Here is a 21,801-nt window from a genome sequence, read left to right on the forward strand (position 1 = left end):
TCTGACACGTGCACACAATTACTGGCCCATTTCAACTTATGCATAACAATCCTGGTCCTGATACTGGTTGCATTGGCTTCGATTAGTTCAGTACATCATCTGTACTTGTGTGTTTGTAATTCTATTTGAATCCGAGGCAGCATTGATGATATTGCTCTGAGGCCCTTTGATGGTTTTGATACAAAACACTGGATTCACAGCCATGAAGAAGGTTTTTATGACCAAGGCACTGCAGAATAATGACTTTTGGAAAATAGCTTCCCATAAACTAGAATGTGCAAGCCTCATTCTATGCTGTTTACTTTGTCAATATGGTCTTTCTAGGAGAGAAAATCACTTGGTGTTGTAAAGTTTGCCATGTTTTCCAGTTGTTGATACATGATGGTGAAATGGGATGTCCTGTGATGTAACTCTTCTGTTTTCTTATAAGTGACAAAGCCTCCCAGAGTCAGCATATACTTGAAAAGAGAGATTTTAGGTTCTGCAAGATGCTATAATCTAGAACTGAAAACAAATTGCTGCATGGAACTCAGCCGGTCAAGTAGTATCAGTAGAGGGAAAGGAATTGTCAATGTTCAGGATGAGATCCTGTATCAGATCTGGGAGTGTAGAGGGGAGCTGGTCGCTATAAAGAGAGCGGGAGGAATAAAACAGTGACCAATAGCTGATAAATGGATTGAGTAAGGTTGAGGGAACCAGAAGTGAAAAGGGATCTGGTGGGTCAGATGCGTGGGTAGTAAGTGGATGGAATTGTGAGGGATGGTGGAGTGGGACAGAATGGATGATGAGATCTGGAGGAGAGTATGGGAAAGGGAACAAAGATGAGGCAACCCAAGATGGATCAGAAGGAACACAGCAGATAAGGGTACCTGAAACTGGAAATTCCTACATTCATACCATTGAATTGTAAACTGCCAGGCAGAACATGAGATGCTGTTCTTTCAGTTTGTGTTGAACTTTACCGAGGATGTGAAGACTGAAGAAGGCCAAAGATGAGCAAGACGGTATGAGAAGGGGAAGGGGAGGGCTTGGTCTTGCTGATGTAGTGGAGGCCACATTGGGAGTCATGAGTTCAATAAATGAGGTTGGAGGAGGTCTTTCCATTTTTTGTTCTCTCTGTTTTGTTTCCTTTTCTTTTTCTACTTATCACAAAAGTGCCATCATCTCCAATTTCCACTCCTATCCATTCCCGCCCAGTTACAACTGCTCATCATCTCACTCCTCTTCAGTCTGTCTATCATCTACTGCTCCTGATCACCTATTTGTACCAGCTATCTTCTCCCTTCACTCTGTCTAATGCAGACTCAACCCAAAACATTGGCAACTCATCACAATTGCCATTTGACCCACTGTTCCTCAAGCAGTTTGTTTTTTACTCAAGTTCAAAGTAAATGTTACTATCAAAGTACATGTATGTCATCATATGCTACCCTAAGATTCATTTTCCTGTGGACATTCACAGTAAATACTGAGAAACAGAGTGGAGTTACTGAAAACTGCACATGAACAAAAACAACCAACCAATGTGTGAAAGACAACAAGTATAAAATAAATAATAAATACTGAGAACATGAATTGTAGAATTCTTGAAAAAGAGCCTAGAGGTTGTAGAAGCCGTTGAGTGAAGTTATCCACTCTTGATTCAAGAGCCTGATGTCTGAGGCGTAAGAACTGTTCCTCATCCTGGTGGTGTGGGATCAAAGATTCCTGTACCACCTTCCTAATGGCAGCAGCGAGAACATGGCCTGGATGGTGGGGGTCCCTGATTATGGATGCCGCTTTCATGCGACAGCGCTCCTTGTAGATGCACTCAGTGGTAGGGTGGGTTTTACCTGTGATGGACTAGACTGTATCCATTACTTTGTGTAGGTTGTTTCCATTCAAGGGCATTGGCATTTTCATACCAGGCCATAATACAACCAGTCAATATACTCACCACTGCGCATCTAAACAAGTTTGTTAAAATTTTAGATGACATGCCGAATCTTCGCAAACTTTTAAGAAAATAGAGGCACAGCCGAGCCTTCTTTGTAATAGCAACTTATGTGCTGGATCCATAGAAATGATAACGCCAAGGAATTTAACCCTACTGAACCTCTTCACCTCTGATCCCCCGATGAAAAGTGGCTCATGAACCTCCGGTTTCCTCCTCCTGTAGTCAATAACCAGCTCCTTGGCTTTGCTGATGTTAAGTGGGAGATTGCTGTTGTGTCACCATTCAGCCAAATTTTCAGTCTCCATTCTATATGCTGATTCATCACCACCTTCAATTCCTCCAACAACAGTGGTGTCGTCAGCAAACTTAAATATGGCATTGGAGCTGTACTTAGCCACACACTCATCTGAAAGAACATCAATCTAATTTTAGTACTTCTAAAATATTTATACACCTGTTTAATAGCCCCACAAGCAAATTTTATTCTTTGATTGATCATTTTTTTTTGTTTTGGGGGAAGGGAATAAGATGTGAAAAGATAACTGCAGTCAAATTGTGCACATGGATTATCACCATAGCTTAAAACAATACACCACAAATCCTGATACGTCTGAGATAAGTGGTGCAAAACAACATCTAACATTAAATTGAGATAACTAAAATGTAGTTTATTGAAGGAAAATTGGAAAGTAAAGAACCTTATTAATGATAGTACTGAGGCAAAATATTTGGGGCTCTGGAAATTTGAAATTTGAACAGGCAATACTGGAAATAGAAGGTCATGATTGAAGCATTCAGAACCAGTTTTATTATTGATGACATGATGTGAAATTTGTTGTTTTGGCAGCAGTTGGTGCAGGTACATAAAATATATAGGTTACAAAAACAAATGGTGTAAAGAAAGGAATAACAAGATAATTCATGGACTATTCAGAAATCTGATGGCAGAGGGGAAGAGGTTGTTCCTAAATTATTAGCTGTGAATTTGAAGGCCTGTGTACCTTCTCCCTGATGGTAATAACAAGAGGGCATGTCTTGGCTGGTGAACACACTTTCTTGAGGCACCACCTTCAGAAGATGTCTGCATTGGTGGGAGCACTGAGGCTGTGATGAACCTGGCTAGGTCTACAATCCTCTGCGGCCTCTTCCAGTCCTGTGCATTGCAATCTCTAATGCAGTCAGGTTGCTACATACCATACATCTGTAGAGACTTATAAGTCTCCTCAAAGTCCTGACAAAAATTGTCTACCTTCTTCATGATGTGTTGGGCCCAGAATTGATCCACTGAGATATTGATGCCAGGAACTTGAAGCTGCTCAACCTTTCCTCCGCAGTCTTCTCAATGAGGATTGGTGTATGTTATCCCAACTCAACTTCTGAAGTCTATAACATCAGTTCCTTGGTCTTGCTGATGTTGAGTGCAGGGTTTTTGAGATACCACTCAACCAGCCAATCTGTCTCACTCCTGTAAGTCACTTTGTCACCATCTGAGATTCTGCCAACAACAGGGGTGTCATCCGTGAATTTATAGATTGTGTTTGAACTGTGCTTAGTCATACAATTACAAGTGTAGAAAGAGCAGGGCAGTGGCTGAAGCACTCATCCTTGACGTGTGCCTATATTAATAGTAAGGAAGAGACGTTCTAACTGTGGTCTCCCAATAAGAAATCAAGGATCCACTTGCTGAGGGAGGTACAGAGTCCCAGGTTTTGAGGCTTGGTTATTAGAACTGAGGGAAATATTTAATCAGTGAACAGTAGCCTGATATATGTCTTGTAGTTGTCTAGTTGCTCCAAAAAAGAGTGGAGAGCCAGTGAGATTGTGTCTGGTGCAAACCTGTTGAGGCAATAGACAAATTTCATCAGGTCTAGGACCTTGCTCAGGCAGAAGTTAATTCCGGTCATAGCCAACCTTTCGAAGCATGTCATATGAGTGCTACTGGATGATAGTTATTCAGGCAGCTCACCTTGCTCGTCTTGTGAACTTAAATGATGGCTGCTCTTTTGGAGTAGGCAGGAATCTCCGATTGCTATGCAGGGACGTTGAAGATGTCCTTGAATACTCCAGCCAGTGTTTGACACATGGTTTCAGTTGCTGGCCAGGCACCTTTCATCAGAAATATAAAAAGTTATAGGTTTAGTAATTTTTAAGGGAAAAAGAAAGGAGTTTTGAAGGAATAAAGTGGAATATTTTCCTGTCAAATTCAAGGTAGTAAATGACCAAAAGTCTTTACTTCAAGAGGTTAATTATCATTTTAGTTCTTCACACACCTCCTGCACAGACCTTGCTGTCCTTAGCTGCTAACACTATTTCAACAAAGTATTGCATAAGCTTGAGTAGCAGTATAATTGTCCAACTTGGCACATTACAATTTTTTAACTCTATCATATACCTTTTTTTGTTCTTTCTGTCGATCTTCATTTTCTCTTAAACTTAAAATGCAGTTTACATTCTGGAAAAAGATCATCAACATGATATACTAAGTCTCTCGTGCACTCTCTCTCTCTCCCACCATAGTTGGGAGCTTAACGTCAAAGGATATACTTTGTATCAAAAGGACAGGCAGGAAGGCAGAGGCGGTGGTGTGGCTCTGTTGGTAGGAGATGGAATGACATCTCTAGAAAGAGGTGACATGGGGTTGGAGAATGTTGAATCTTAGTGGATGGAGTTAAGAAATAGCAAGGGTGGAAAAAAAATTATGGGAATCATATATAGACCTCCAAATGGTAGCTAAGATGTGGGGTTGAGATTGCGGTGGGAGCTGAAAAGGGTATGTAATAAGGGTAATGACACACTTGTATTGGGGGTCTTCTATATGAAAGGGGATTGGGAAAATCAGATTGGTGTCGGAACGCAAGAGAAGGAATTTGTTGAATGCCTACGAGATGGCTTTTTAGAGCAGCTTGTGCTTGAGCCTGCTTGGGGAAAGGCTGCCTTAGATTGGGTGTTGTGTAATAACCCAGATCTTATTAGGGAACTTAATGTAAAGGAACCCTCAGGAGGCAGTCATCATAATATGACTGAATTCATACTGCAATTCAAGAGAGAGAAGTATAACTCACATGTATCTGTATTGCAATGGAATAAAAGGAATTACAGAGGCATGAGAGAGGAGCTTGCCCAGGTGGATTGGAGGAGGATACTGGTGGGGATGACAGCAGAGCAGAGATGGCTGATGTTTCTGGGAATAGTTCATAAGGTGCAGGATATATATGCCCCACAAAGGAATAAGTTCTCAAATGACAGGTGTAGGCACTTGTGGCTGACAAAGGAAGTTAAAGACTGCATAAAAGTCAAGGAAAAGGGCCATAAAGGTAGCAAAAGTGAGTGGGAAGTTGGATGATTGGGAAGCTTTTAAAATCCAACAAAAGGCAGCTAAAAAGCTATGAGGGGAAAAATGAAATATGAGGGCAGACTAGCCAGTAATATAGAGCAAGATACCAGAAGTTTTTTCAGTTATATAAAGAATAAAAGGGAGTTGAGAGTTGGTAATGGAACATTGGAAAATTATGCTGATAAGGTAGTAATAGAGACAAAGAAATGGCAGATGAACTTAATGGGTACTTTGCGTCTGTCTTCACTGTGGAAGGAACTAGCAGTGTGTCAGAGGTCCATGACTGTAAGGGAGCAGGAGTGAGTGCCATTTCTATTACAAAGGAAAAAGTGCTAGACGAACTCAAAAGTCTTTAGGTGGATAACTCACCTGGGCCAGGTGGACTACATCCAGAGTGCTGAGAGAGGTTGCTGAAGATTATGGATGTATTAATCATGATCTTTCAAGAATCACTTGATTCTGGCATGGTCCCAGAGGGCAGGAAAATTGCAAATGTCACTTCACTCTTTAACCATATAACATATAACCATATAACAATCACAGCACGGAAACAGGCCATCTCGGCCCTCCTAGTCCGTGCCGAACTCTTAATCTCACCTAGTCCCACCTACCCGCACTCAGCCCATAACCCTCCACTCCTTTCCTGTCCATATACCTATCCAATTTTACCTTAAATGACACTACTGAACTGGCCTCTACTACTTCTACAGGAAGCTTATTCCACACAGCTATCACTCTCTGAGTAAAGAAATACCCCCTCGTGTTTCCCTTAAACTTTTGCCCCCTAACTCTCAAATCATGTCCTCTCGTTTGAATCTCCCCTACTCTCAATGGAAACAGCCTATTCACGTCAACTCTATCTATCCCTCTTAAAATTTTAAATACCTCGATCAAATCCCCCCTCAACCTTCTACGCTCCAATGAATAGAGACCTAACTTGTTCAACCTTTCTCTGTAACTTAAGTGCTGAAACCCAGGTAACATCCTAGTAAATCGTCTCTGCACTCTCTCGAATTTATTGATACCTTTCCTATAATTCGGTGACCAGAACTGCACACAATATTCTAAATTTGGCCTTGCCAATGCCTTGTACAATTTTAACATTACATCCCTACTTCTGTACTCAATGCTTTGATTTATAAAGGCCAGCGTTCCAAAAGCCTTCTTCACCACCCTATCTACATGAGACTCCACCTTCAGGGAACTATGCACTGTTATTCCTAGATCTCTCTGTTCCACTGCATTCCTCAATGCCCTACCATTTACCCTGTATGTTCTATTTGGATTATTCCTGCCAAAATGTAGAATCTCACACTTCTCAGCATTAAACTCCATCTGCCAACATTCAGCCCATTCTTCTAACTGGCATAAATCTCCCTGCAAGCTTTGAAAACCCACCTCATTATCCACAACACCTCCTACCTTAGTATCATCGGCATACTTACTAATCCAATTTACCACCCCATCATCCAGATCATTTATGTATATTACAAACAACATTGGGCCCAAAACAGATCCCTAAGGCACCCCGCTAGTCACCGGCCTCCATCCTGATAAACAATTATCCAGCACTACTCTCTGGCATCTCCCATCTAGCCACTGTTAAGAAGGGAGGAAGACAGAAGACAGGAAAATATAGGCCATTTAACCTAACCTCAGTGCTTAGGAAAATGCTGGAGTTCATTATTAAGGATGAGGTTTCGGAGTGCTTGGAGACTAATGACAAAGTAAGCCAAAGTTAGCATGGTTTCTGTAAAGGGAAATCTCACCTGACAAATCTGTTAAAGTTCTTCGAGGAAGTAACAAGCAACATGGACAAAGGAGAGGCAATGAATGTCATTTACTCATCAACAAATTAGAAGAATGGGCAAAAAAGTGGCAGATGGAATACTTTGTTGGGAAATGTATGATAATGCATCTTGGTAAAAGAAACAGTAGTGCAGACATTTATCTAAATGGGGAGGAGATTCAAACATCAGAAGTGTAAAGGACTTAGGACTCCAGATGGTTTGTTTACAAGTTGATTCTGTGGTAAAGAAAGCAAAAACAATGTTGGCATTTATTTCAAGGAGAATAGAATATAAAAGCAAGAAGATAATGCTGAGCCTTTATAAGACACTAGTCAGGCTGCACTTAGAGTATTGTTAATAGTTTCAGACCCCATAGCTGAGAAAGGTTGTGTTGTCATTGGAGATAGTCCAGGCAAGGTTCTTGAGGATGATTCCAGGAATGAAGGGGTTAACATATGAGGAGCATTTGGCAGCTTTGGGCCTGTACTCACTGGAATTTAGAAGAATGCAGGGAATCTCATCAAAGCCTACCAAATGTTGAAAGGGCTGGATCGAATGGATGTGGAGATGATGTTTCCTCTGCTGGGGTATCCAGAACTAGAGGGTATAGCCTCAAAATTGAGAGGTGATCGTTTAGAACAGAGGATTGGAGGAATTTTTCTAGCTAGAGAGTAGTAACTCTATGGAATGCTCTGCCACAGACTGCAGTGGAGACCAAGTCTGTGTGTACATTTAAGGCAGAAGTTGATTGTTTCCTGACCATTAAGGCATCAAAAAATATGGCAAGAAGGCAGGTGTATGCGGTTGAGTGGGATCTAGGATCAGCCATGATGGAATGGCAGAGCAGAGTCAATGGGCTGAATGGCCTAATTCTGCTCCTATGTCTTCTGGTCCAAGCATAGTCTATGTGGAGTCAATTGCAGCAGCATGGGGTTCTTCAAACGACCAAAGTCCATTGTCACTAGGGAAAGATTACCACTTGAGTTTGAATCCAAATTTTCTTCTATATTTTAGGATGATTTAGAGCAGAGGTTATCAAAGATCAAAGAAATGATACAACAGGAAGATCCAGATTCCTTCTCTGTGGTCCAGGTTCTACTTTAGCCTTTGGCTGCAGAATAAATCTACTTTTTGGGGCTACTAATCCAGTAAGTTTAGATGGTGGTAAATATCAACTTTTACATGGCTTAAAGTCTTTGCAAAAAATCCGGCAGCATCCTAACACTCCCTGAGGCGTACTTCACCTGTGTAATTTTGTATTTTTATAAATATTCTTTATTTTGATAAAATCAGTGACCCAGCAATATTGTACCGTTCTACATGGTCATGCTCATATAGGATTGTGTTATTTTCCACATTATACAGATTTGTTCATCAAGTTACCTAGAAATAAAGTTAATCAGTTTATTACAGTCGACACTCAGCAGAAGCCTTCTCATATGGAAAAACAAGAATGTTAGAAATGGCCATGGCATTGTATCCACGAATTTTAGTGATTATTTCAAATGCTTCTGCTGTCCACTGGGCTCAGCAGATGGAGTTTGCAGTTGTGTGTCACTTGTTTATTACATCCTGAAAAGATTAGTAGCTATGTGGCCAGATGGGTCTGCGAGCACAGCTGTGGATACAGGAAAATAAATGGAAGCTCTCTTGCACAGTCTTAGCCTCTTGAGATGTATGAATGTAGCGATTAGAACAAAAAAAAGCCTAAGTACTCTGTGGATGTTTTTCTTACAGATAAACTGTCCCTAAATGGATATAAACATTACAGTAGTTGAACATTATATCGAGCTTGTGTGAATTAGTTGCAATATATTTTTGATATTACAGGACAGTACAGCCTTTTTATCATGTTATTATTTCCGATTTTCTTAACCTTATACTCTATCAAAACTGTAGCTCATAGGTTTTTCCATAAGCTCACATTCTTTTCAACAGCCATCTGTTCTGATGAATAATCGGTCAGGATAGAAGAGTCCTCATGCTTCTCATTTTAAAGTTAGGACCTTGTCTCTTTCTAAGTTTGTTAGCTTGTTGCCCTACAATGTTCCAGCTGGTAGTCCAACTGAAAACACACTAAACTCTCCCAGAGGTGGCAGGCTTGTTTAAAAACAGATGTGATTCAAAATCATTGTGGTGGAAATTTGTATTTAGTTTATTATGATCAGGAACCTTCGATTGCATCAACTCTGTCAGCACTATTGAAGTTTGACACCTTTTAATAACTTGTAGAGTTCATTAAAGTTTGGACAAGTCTTGGCTTTGCATTCTGCATATTATTAGAACATATTTTTGGGGTACAATCTGATAACAGACTTTAGACAATGATTACACATTTAAACAGCCTCCTCCCAGAAGTAAATGGGTGAGGACCACATGCATTTAAACATCTGCCAATAGATTACACCATAGGAAACTTGTGGTTTTATAAACCCCATTCTCTAGTTGTACTTCACTGCCTTGCTTCTCTTCTGTCCCAACCAGTTTAGAAATAGACCATACTAATCTTCACAACAGGAGCCTCCCACTTAAGTAGGAGCTAAATCAGCACATGTATTCCTTTTGACACAAGCTGAAGGGTCCCTGGGCACTTAAAAATATCCTTTATGGACCCATTTTCAGGTTCAGTTTAAGATACAGTTTTTAAAAGAAAATATTCACAAGATGTAGATATCATAGCCTAGCCCTTATTGTTGATTCTAGTTAAGCTGTGGAACTATTTAGCTCTCAACACATAACTGCTGTAACGGTAAGTATACTATTTTAGTGCTTTAATGCAGCAGTGAGTTTGTTAGAGTAGCCAATCGTGTTGATGTGTTATGAAGTCACATTTTCATGCTGTGCAAATTCCAGCTAAGGGCCTTTGTCCTGAAGCATTAACTCTATTCTCACTCCACAGATTTTGGCTGGCATGCTGAGTACTTCCAGCATTTTCTGTTTTTTTTAAATTTTGATTCAGATTGTACTCATAAAACACATTCTTCATGATAGAAATGACAAGAACCAGCAAGATAAAAGTACAAAGAAATGGTCAAACATTGGAAATGGAAATTAGATAAGTACTGGGTTGTTATGTGTTTACTGTTTAGACTGAACCATGCTGAAGATTCTGACACAGATAGGGAGAACCCAACATATACCTTGTGAATGCTGACTTTCCATCATGGCTTCAGAAAAACATGAGACAAGACAGCAAACTGGACTTCTGAAGTGAGCCAATAAACATCTTCTCAGTGATCAGACTGGTCATATCCAAACATTGATGTGCAACCATCTTACAATAAAATATTCAAGTGTTTGACTGATAAAGGATACCTGAAATAGGGAGGTAAATTGATCATTCACAGGTTGTCTTTGTGGTTAAGAAGGCATTGGCCTTCATTAACCGTGGGATTGAGTTTAAGAGCCAAGAGGTAATGCTACAGCTATGTAAGACCTTAGACCCCACTTGGAGTACTGTGCTCAGTTCTGGTCACCTCACTGCAGGAAGGATGTAGAAATTGTAAGGAGACTTACAAGGATGTTGCCTGGAATGGGGAACATGCCTTATGAGAATGGGTTGAGTGAACTCGGCCTTTTCTCCTTGGAGCAATGGAAGATGAGAGGTGACCTGATAGAGGTGTATAAGATGGTGAGAGGCATTGATTGTATAGATAGTCAGAGGCTTTTTCCCAGGGCTGAAATGGCAAACATGAGAGAGCACAGTTTTAAGGGGCTTGGAAGCAGGTACAAGGGGGATGTTGGGGGTAAGTTTTTTTACACAGAGAGTGATGAATGTGTGCAATGGGCTGCCAGCGATGGTGGTGGAGGCAGATACAATAGGGTCTTTTAAGAGACTCCTAAATAGGTACATGGAGCTTAGAAAAATAGAGGGTAATGGGTAACCCAAGGTAATTTCTAAAGTAAGTATGTGTTTGGTACAACATTGTGGGCCATAGGGCCTGCATTGTGCTGTAGGTTTTCTCTGTTTCTATTTTTCTTTTTAATAGCTTGAGACATTATATCAATGAATCTGAGAATATAATATGAAAGCTATTCCCAGAAGCTTTATTTGATGGCCAAGTAGTTCCGGGAAAATTTGGTGTCAACACTTGAGTCTGTGAATAGTGCAGGGCAAAATCATCAAAGACAGCCATACATGAGTAAGGATGGCCAATGCAACCATTTCCATAACACCACTTTGTTTTTGACAGAAAGACGGCTTGCTGGTCTTTACTGATGGTGATTCTAAATAGATTTGATTCCAGCACATGAGATCACACATATTGATCAAATGTACAATTGAGACGTTAAGACTGATTTGTGTAACTTATGGTATACCTGATGATCTAGTGTCAGACAAAGAACTTTAATTGTTCCAATGTTTCATTTGGTGCAAGCATATCGAGCAATTATTAAAAATCCAGCCACTAAAGGTGGAGCTGAAAGGAAGGCTTTGAAGATACAAATTTTGTTCAAGGTTGTTCAAGTTTAACACGAGTCATTGCTAAGCTATCTTCCTACCTCAGTATTCATGCAATGTGATGACAGAGTTCAAACCGACAGAGCATTTGATACAGAGACAATTTTGATCTTACACCATCACTTGAAGGAGAGAGTGCAGCTATAGCCGTTTAAACAAAAACAAAATCATTATTTGCAACCTAACAGTTCATCGGGACTGTGCCAAGAGAAACAGGTTAGGCAACAAGAGAGTGGGGGTTAGAAATGGCAAACAAGAATGATGCACAGAAGTTGATTATTGGTGAAGTACTATGTATTACAAGTAATAAATGATACGTGATTGGGGTAAAGTGTGGGGTGGGAATCTGCGTGTAATTTAGCAGAAAACACAAAAGAAATAAGTGATCATAAATTTATTCCAGAAATGGATGTAGAAAAAAGCTAAAGGATATTTAAAGTAAAGGATATTTGTCAGTGCAGAATTGAGACAACATTTTACATTTTGGTCAGATCGGGCAGTGGATATAAAGTCAACAGAATTAATTGCAAATGAATACAATCTGCCATAATTGTTTACATGTAAAACTCTCTTTCAAAGAGAGAAAGTGGTGTAATATATTTGTAAACACGCAAGTGGGACACATGTGCTTGTGAAGTTATGGTTAATAGTTATTGCTAGTCTACAGTAAAATATATGTACCTATTCTGAAGATATTGGAATCTCCATGAGATTTTTATAGATAGTAATTAATAATCCTACAAGATTGGCTCACAGACCACCTCCAAATTAATTACACTTGTGGCTGACAAATATTTGGAAAAATATTTTAGCTTTATAGAAGGACTGTATATGTCCCTGTGATAAACACAGTATGTAAAATTCATTAAATGTTATTGGTGTCTCAGTTACGCAATATTACCATTCCGATTTTTTTACAATTTTTGTTCTGATAATTGTCATTAGTATTAGTCACATTCCCCAGTTCCATTAAAGAATAAAATGAAAGGTTTAATATTGCATAATCACAGCATCTTACCAATAGCTTCATATCATGGAGAGCACTGAGTATTAAAATATCCCCTTACAGTATAATCATTGTACTTGGATGTGAGCAACATGCTTCCATTTTTCCTCTTGTCAGTGAGAATGTTTATTTTAGAGCAAATTGCCTTAACAATTATATAAAGCTAGAAAGAATATTTGACTTTAGACTGGATGTTGCATGAACTCTCGTTACATTCCGTACTGATAGATCAAAATAGATGAGTATTTGTATGCATATTACTAATAGAAATCCTGGCATCTCCTTATGTTTTATTCAAAATGTGGGTCTTGCCTTTGTACTGGGGCAACCCTTCCTGTTTGCTTCACATGGAAGTATGGTTTTCATGAATGGTATATTCTTATTTGCCAAGGCAAAATCATTCTACAGTTATTTTCAGAATAAACATCAGGAAATATGCATGTTTGTTTCAGTGGTTATTTCTTTGGAAAGTAATCTGTCACAGCTTCATATAGAGAGTTATATAATATAAACAATTTAATTGCTAACATTCAGAAATAAAATGCATCCTGTTTGTTTCTGAAAAATATCCACTTGAAGTAAACAGATTTTGTTTCCACATCAGTAACAGTCCTGATGTTTGTTCAATGTTAATATTGATATTTTTTCTCTTTTTGTAGGATGTGACACTCATCATTGCGGCTATAGTGATTTTACTTGTGGCTATTTATGGCTTCTTTTATCTGAAACTCACCGCAGAAGTTGATCTTAATCCAGACCGGGATGAAAATTAGCAATAGAATGGCTCTTTCAAGGATACATAATCCTCTGTGATGCATAAATAAACCACTGGGGTTTATAGATGGATGTTGGACTACAAAAGAAGCATATATGACTTTTCAGGGTTCATATACCAAGATTTACTTTCAACAAATTCAGCAGATTTACAAGCCAAGTCCTGTGCTCAAAGAAGTGCATTTCAGAATATTTTAATTGGTGCTCATTAATTTTTGAAGATTCAGTTTTGCTTTGAAAAGCTGAGCAGTGTATGGCATGAATGCTCTGGTTCAATCAGACACCTGTACCGACATGTTCCGCAGTTGGTTGCAGCAGAGCTGCTGCAATGTACTTCACTCGTAAGTTGAGTACAAAGAAATATCACTGGTTACTCAATGTGCATTGGTGGATATTAAGTAAGGGCATGAGCAGAGTTGGTTGTATATCGCATACTGACTGATGTTTTTAGCTTAAATAGGAACCAATGACAAGACAGACAAAAATTAGCAAGACTAAATTTCAGCAGGAAGGAAAATTTCTCTTTGAAAAATATCAAATATCAGCACTAACACCAAGTTTGTAAATAAGACGTTTTTTGTCTTAAGCTGATCCAAACAATGTAACACGCTATTGTACCAGAAACAGTCCATGTATAGCAGCAGTTTTACGATTTTTGAAATGGAGATAGGCAAATGAAAGTAACAATGGTTAACGATGAAATCAATAAATATGTTGCTAACAACTTAGTAGTTTTGTATGTTAGGTTTTAAGTGGAGAAAGCATTATTGATTATGGGAATTGGCTACTTCAGATTTATGGGTATGAAGTCGCAGTGGTGGAGTAACTAAAATGGTTATCTCATGTTGCATTAACTCTAATAGGAATAACAGCAATAAAATCAGTAGTAATTATACCTAAATTTAGAAGGACATGTTGCAAGAACAGCATTACAACAGATAGCTTATGTGAAGCACTCTTTTAACCTTAAAATAATCTTAGCAATTCTTTTCATCATGATTCAATCCTTTAATAAGTAAATGTAATTTTTTTAAACCTCTTTGAACAAACACATATCTACAAACAAGCATTGCTATCAGTTCACTACCCAATGGTAAATACCCATATTAACAATACCAGGGGTAGAAGAGAGTAGGAGCAAGAGGCAAAAAAAAAGAGCGCATACATGCAATTACATACAAACACAAAACATACACATGATCTACATACTTTACATCACCCCTCAAAGTAGATTTACATCTATTTTAAATAAAATCACAGTCCTCAGTAAATCAACTCAAGTCCTACATTTTACTAGCCCCCTGTATGGGCCTTTCACTGTGCCAGGTACACGATAACAGAGTTCCGTCTTTCCAAGTAAGAGTCCATTTTCAGTTGTAAACTTGCAGTGATATTTCAAGTCAAGTCAAGTCACTTTTTATTGTCATTTCAACCATAACTACTGGTATAGTACATAGTAAAAATAAGATGACGTTTTTTTCAGGACCATGGTGTTACACGACACAGTACAAAAACTAGACTGAACTACGTAAAAAAAAAACAACACAGAAAAAAAATACACTAGACTACAGACCTACCCAGTTCACTTTGTTCAGTCTCTGTATCCATTGTTCCAAAGTGGGTGGGTGAGGTTTAAGCCAGTTGACAGTTATCATTTTATGAGCAATCAGAATCAAGACTCTTAACATGTATAGCTTATTCTTCTCTAATGCAGATTGCGGGAGGTTGCCTAAAATTAAATGACTAGGTTTAAAGGGTATACTTATATCTAAAATCCTTCTTATTTCCTCATTGACCTTGTACCAAAATTCCCCTAATTTGGTACAGTCCCAGAATATATGTGCAAAATCTCCCACTGGGCCACAGCCTTTCCAGGAAAGTCTGCTGTTTTTTTCTGAGTATAATGATATTACTAACAGGGTTGTAAAGTACCTCATCCTTATTTTCCAAGCAAATTACCTCCAATTGGGCCTATTCAAGCATTTATGCCATGACTGCCAAGACCTCGCCCACTCTTCCTCTTCTATTATGGTATTTACCTCCACATCCCACTTATGTTTGACATCTAACATGTTATCCATTGTATCCAGGTGCTTTTTTTATATACACAAGATAAAATTTTCTGGAATTGTGTCCTACCCATGATGATCTCTATCCAAAATGTTTCCAAGTTATTTGGCTGTATTTTAAGATTGTTCCATTCTTTGTGTGAAGTAAGGTAATGTCTAATTTGGAGGAATCTATAAAAGTCATTTGATACAAGGTCAAATTCAGTTTGAAGTTGGGAGAAACGTTTGATTGCCTCACCATCAAACATCCACAAGAACCAGGCCTCTTTGTGCCCACCTGTTAAAACCAGAATCCAGTCTTGCTGGAATAAAATCTGAAATGAATGCAGTTCTGGTTGCCCTTAATATAGTCCTTGGAAGATCTAATTTTTTTCATAATTTTATCCCATACTTTCAATGTTTAGTTAACTCATTCATTCTGAGTCTCAACATTCTTCCACGCGTTTGGATTTAAAAAGGGAAGAGCTGCTAAAGATAACTCGCCAATTGAATTTTGCTCTACATGAACCCATCTTGAATCCACGTCTTCTCTGATCCATGACACAATTGCTCTTAATTGGGCAGCCCAATAATAGGTCCTTAAATGAGGTAAAGCTAAACCTCACTTTTTTATTTGAGTATAACACTTTAGTCTCACACTGGGCCTCTTTTTCTGCCATGTAAACCTACTGATGAGTCATCCAACATTTTAAAAGTAGATATAGGAACAATTATGGGTAGAGCACTGAAAAGAAAAAAAACCTGGGCAAAATATTCATCCTGATCACTTCTACTCCACCTATCAGTGATAAAGGAAGCATCTCCCAATGCTCAAGATCTCTCCTCACTTGATTAATAAGTTTAACATAATTGGCTTCAAAGAGCTGGGAGGAACTGTGAGTTAGACAAACTCCCAAATATCTAAAGCCCTGTTTTGGGCAATGAAAAGTCACTTCATCATCCAGCTGAATTGGCTACCTCAGATTTATGGGTCTGAAGTTACAGTAGTGAAGTAACTAAAATGGTTGTCTCATGTTGCATTAAATCTAATAGGAACAACAGCAATAAAATCAGTAGTAATTGTACCTAGATTTAGAAGGACATGTTGCAAGAACAGCATTACAACAGATAGCTTATGTTAAGCGCTGTTTTACCTTAAAATAATTTTGTCAATTCTTTTCATCATGATTCAATCCTTTAATAAGTAAATGTAATTTTTAAATTTTCCAAACCTGCAGTCTGACAATTGCTTAGAGAATGCATTTCTTGTTAGGCTTTGGAATATTACTGTCACAACTTTAACCATACTGTTAATGGAAAGACAATCTCTTATTTGTTGACTTAAATTTGTGTGTATGGTATATTAAGAAGTATTATAAAGCTTAATGTGTTTTGCCAAGCATACTTGTTTGTCATTTAATTAATATGCTACATTACGCAATTATCTTTCACATACAAAACAGCATTAACAAACGCATCACATCCATGACAACCTACAGAAGCCAAATGGAAAATTACCTATGTGTTATTTCTTATTTTACTTTCCCTCAATTACGTTTAAGTCCGTAGTTTGTTTTTTTTCCTCATCTTACGCTTTTGAATAGACTTAGCAAGTTTATTTATTTATTTATTTAGTAGGCCCTTCTGGCCCTACGACCCATGCTGCCCCACAAATCCGATTAACCCTAACCTGATCACAGGACAGTTTACAATAAACAGTTAACTTGGTACATCTTTGGACTGTGGGAGGAAATCAGAGCACCCAGGGAAAACACACACATTCACCAGTTTTGTGGACTGAACAAAGACATTCTGCAAAAACAAGAGAAAATCTGCAGATGCTAGAAATCCAAGCAATACACACAAAATGCTGGAGAAACTCAGCAGGCCAGGCAGCATCTATGGAAAAGAGTAAACAGTCGATGTTTCAGGCTGACACCCTTTGGCAGGTCCTGAAACATCGACTGCGAAAACAGTCCCCACTCTGTTTGGTTTCCTCATTATAGTGATTGCATGTTAAACACTGAATGGAGCATACTAAAAGTACATAAGTAAATTGCTCTTTCACCTGGAATATTCAATTCCAGGTATGTACAGCCTTATTTTTGGTTTATCAGCTGTCATTTGGTAGATCAGAAAATGCTGATAAAGATTCACATTCATACTGGCAGTAATTGAACATAATTATTACTATATTTTGACTTAAAAACTACAAGATATTCCAATTCATATTTGGAATAAGATTCTTGAATAATCATTACACCACTTAATTCATCTCAACAAAATGACATGGCCATTGATCAAGATGTTTACGGATTAATTTTTTTTTACCAGTAATTTCTGAATCTATGGTTTGATCAAAGGCTGGAAGTACCTACTCTGTACAGATGGTGATTACAAGGTGTCAATATCTTTTACTCAAATGGCAGACATATCTGTCATGAAGTGGATATATTTCACACTTTTTGGTGGACTTACCTCTCCCTAGCACGTTCCTATATTAAAAGGAGCCCATTGCACCATGTTCGAAACTGTAGGTGTAAGGACATTTAACTAGAAATTTGAGACAACTATCCATAGAAACATGGAAAACATACAGCATAATACAGGCCCTTTGGCCCATAATGCTGTGCTGAACATGTACTTAGTTTAGAAATTACCTAGGATTACCCATAGCCCTCTACTTTTATAAGCTTCATTCACCTATTCAGGATTTTCTTAAAAGATCTTATCGTATCTGCCTTCACCACTGTTGCCAGCAGCCAATTCCAAAAAGACCTTGGCAACAGCCAGACACAATCTTTAGTAATGAGTATTAATGATGCCACAAAATCGCAGACAGGTCTCTGAGAATACAGAGTGGACCAAGTGCAGTTGATACTCCGTGGCTTTGCCAAAGCAAAGTCCCCTACCATATGCATGCTGAAAGTCACCATTGCCAAACTCTATGAGACCAGCTACATTGATACTGTGGCTGTTACAACAGGACAGAGGATAGTTATCCTTGTGTGTCATTTATCAAGAGGAGCCCATTTAGACTATCAAGCAATGTCTGATCCTGTAGAAGAATCCCTTCAACTGCATCTTTCCCCTGCAACCATAAAACTTACTCTTTCACAAATAATCATCAACTCCCCATTTGGTTCTTTTGCTGCCTATCTGCACTAAGGGATAATTTGAAGCTCCCAAATAACCTTGCACCATATCTGAGATTTGCAAGGAACCTGGTTCACCTGTCTGAAACTCCACAAAATCACGAAGTGAGTGGATATATTCCACACAGCACGAGAGGTCACTACCTGCTGCACAACCACGCAATGAGTGGCTCATCGTCTGAGTGCACAAAGTACAAATCAGAATCCTGATGGGATATTCTCCTGAGCGAGTGCAGCTGCAGTAAAGCTTGAAAAGTCTGATCCACCATCCACAGCAAAGTTTGACTGATAAACAGTCCACCATTAAACACTGACTAAGTACTGTCTAGGCAATAGACTGCAATAACTCATCCTGACTACTCCAAAGGCTCCTAAATCTAAAAACATTTATTACTAAAAGCAGTGGATCCGCATGGACACCAGTACCTTCATGACTCCCTTCACGTGGTGCATCTTGACTTGAAAGTATATCACCACTCTTTTATCATCACTAGGTCTAAATCCTGGAATTCCTTACCCCAAAGCATTGTGCGGGCAGTGGTTCTGCGCAAAGTGGTTTTAAAAGGTTCTCAAAAGGACAATAAATGCTGGCTTTTTCACTGATGTCAGATCCCAAAAACAGAATAAATAAATAAAAATCAGAAAGCAAGTTTGGTGAATTGATTTTAAGTAATTATATAGTAATAGATTATAAATAATTAATAATAACAATATGGACAAAATAAAATTACTAAGTATCTTGGGACACATCTAGTTATTAGAGTTGTTTTATTCTCTCTGTGAGCCACGTGTTACTTTATCTGTCTTTTCGCAAACTGAATGATTGACTTCTATAATGATTAACTACCTTTTATTAATTCTAATTTGTAATACAGATCTATAATACTGAGTTTGCATAATACTTAGATCTATAATACTGAGATTGTATAATACTTAGATCTATAATACTTAGATTGCAACTCTCTCCATAAAGCATATTCCATTCTCCATTACATTATATATATTATTCACAAATAAGGGCTTTGTGAAGAAGATACAGAACATCAGAGAAGGTAATTGAATGCTCTCTGACTAAGTGAGGCCTGATAAACTGTCAGGGAACTCAAGTTTGGTTGAGCACAACTTGTCTAAGGAAGAGTTTGGTAAAATGATGAATAGATACAGGTTTTCCAGTTTTTTATCGTCTGCCTGATTTGGGGGGTGGGGGGGGGGGGGAATGCTGACAATGTTCAGAATGGTTGGGTTCTTGTATTATGTCAGCTGTTTTACCAAAGTTGCCACACTAAGATAAGATGCATCCCTGGTGCTTTCTATGGTGCATCAATAAAAAATGGTGAACGTCAAAGGGGTCATACCAAATTCCTTTAGGCTCTTGAGGAAGTAAGGGCACTGCTGAGCTCTCTTGGCTGTACCATCAATGTGGCTGGACCAAGACAGGCTAGGAACTTAAAGCTCTCAACTCTTACCATTTCGGCATTCTTGATTCAAACAGGAGCATGTCTGGCGACTCCCTTCCTGAAGTCGAGGGCTACTGTTGTGCTTTGCTGACATTGAGGGGAAAGTTGTTACGTCACACTATATCCTTCCTATATTCTGATTCATCATTATTTAAGATACAGCCATTCCAGTGGAATCATCTGCAAAGTTATAGATGGAGATAGAGCAAAGTCCGGCCACACAGTCTTGAGTGAACAGGGAGTAGAGTAGGAACTGAAGATGCAGCCTTATTGGGAATAATGTTGAGAATAATCATGGCAGAGATGTTGCTGTCTATCCTTAGTTATAAAGTCATCGAGGCAAGGAGTCATTGAACACTACAGCATCATTAATCTCCCTAGTCCCATTGACCTGCACCAGATCATAGCCATCCAATATCCTCCTATCCATGTACCAATCCAAATTTCACTTAAATGTTGAAATCGATTCCACACCCACCACTTGTGCTGGCAGCTCATTTGAAACTTCACCACCTTATGAGTCAAGAAGTTTCCCCTCATGTTCTCCTTAAACTTTTCACCTTTCATCCTTAACCCATGTTCTCTAATTGGCGTCTCACTCAACCTCAGTGGAAAAAGCCTATTTGCATTCACCCTATCTGCATTCCTCATAATTTTGCATACCACTATTAAATCTCCTCACAATCTTCTACATTCTAGAGAATACCTACTCAACCTTTCCCTATTTCAACAAGTAAATTCCAACAAGTATAGGTCCAGAGCCATCAAACATTCCGCATTGCTAGCTCTTTCATTCCTGGAATTATCCAGGTTGATGCACCATCAATAACTTTAGGAGACTGGAAGTGAATGATAGGCTTTTATTAACAGCAAAAAGGGAGCACGACATCTCGAAGACTGAGGGAGGAGCAGTGCCCCAATCGCCTTTATTCAAGTGTCTGTGGGAGGAACCACAGGAGCAGTTAGCAGAGGGGCGTGTCCAAACAGGTATAGCTAGTTTACCACACATATGAACCTCCTCTGAACCCTCTCCAATGCCAGTACATCTTTTATTAGATAATGAGCCCAAAACTGTTCACAATACTCAAGGTGAAGCCTCATCAACGGCGGATAAAGCCTCAGCATCACATCCCTGCTCTTGTATTCTAGACCTCTTGAAATGAACGCTAACATTGCATTTGCCTTACTCACCATTGACTTAACCTAGAAGTTAACCTTTAGGGTGTTATGCATAAGGTCTCCCAAGTCCATTTACATCTCAGATTTTTGGATTTTCTCCCAGTTTAAAAAATAGCCTGTACATTTATTTCTTGTACCAAACTAAAGGACCATGAATTTTCCGACATTGTATTTCATTTGCCACTTTCTTGCTCATTCTGCTCGTCTAAGCCTTTCTGCAGACTTCCTGTTTCCTCAACGCTACCTGCCCCTCCACCAATCTTTGTATCATCTGCAAAATTGGTAACAAAGCTATCCATTCCATCATCCAAATCATTGATACACAGCATAAAAAGAAACAGTCCCAACACCGACCCCTGCGGAACATCACTAGCAGCCAACCAGAAAAAGATCCTGTTTTACCCACACACTGACTCTACCAGTCAGCCAATTCTCTAGCGATGCTAGTAACTTTCCAGTAATACCATGTGTTTTTAACTTGCTAAGTAGCCTCATGTGTGGCACCTTGTCAAAGGTCATCTGAAAATCCAACTATACAACATCCACTGCATCCCGTTTATCTATCCTACTTGTTAACTCCTCAAAGAGTTCCAACAGCATTGTCAGGCAAGATTTTCTCATAAAGAAACCATGCTGTCTTTGTCCTGTCTTGTCCTGTGT

General features: G+C 38.8%; 1 protein-coding gene across 1 annotated transcript in view; it reads left to right on the forward strand.

Annotated features, from left to right (window-relative positions):
• triqk (triple QxxK/R motif containing) overlaps positions 1-16,750 on the forward strand; it is a 64,975-nt gene extending 48,225 nt beyond the window's left edge. The window contains exon 4 of the mRNA XM_059978702.1: positions 13,188-16,750. Coding sequence (XP_059834685.1) covers positions 13,188-13,301 — 114 coding nt within the window. The 3' untranslated portion in view covers positions 13,302-16,750. The remainder of the gene's footprint in view (positions 1-13,187) is intronic.
• The last annotated feature ends 5,051 nt before the right edge of the window (positions 16,751-21,801 follow it).

This window comes from Hypanus sabinus, chromosome 1 (assembly GCF_030144855.1).
Source record: "Hypanus sabinus isolate sHypSab1 chromosome 1, sHypSab1.hap1, whole genome shotgun sequence".
Taxonomy (NCBI): Eukaryota; Metazoa; Chordata; class Chondrichthyes; order Myliobatiformes; family Dasyatidae; genus Hypanus; species Hypanus sabinus.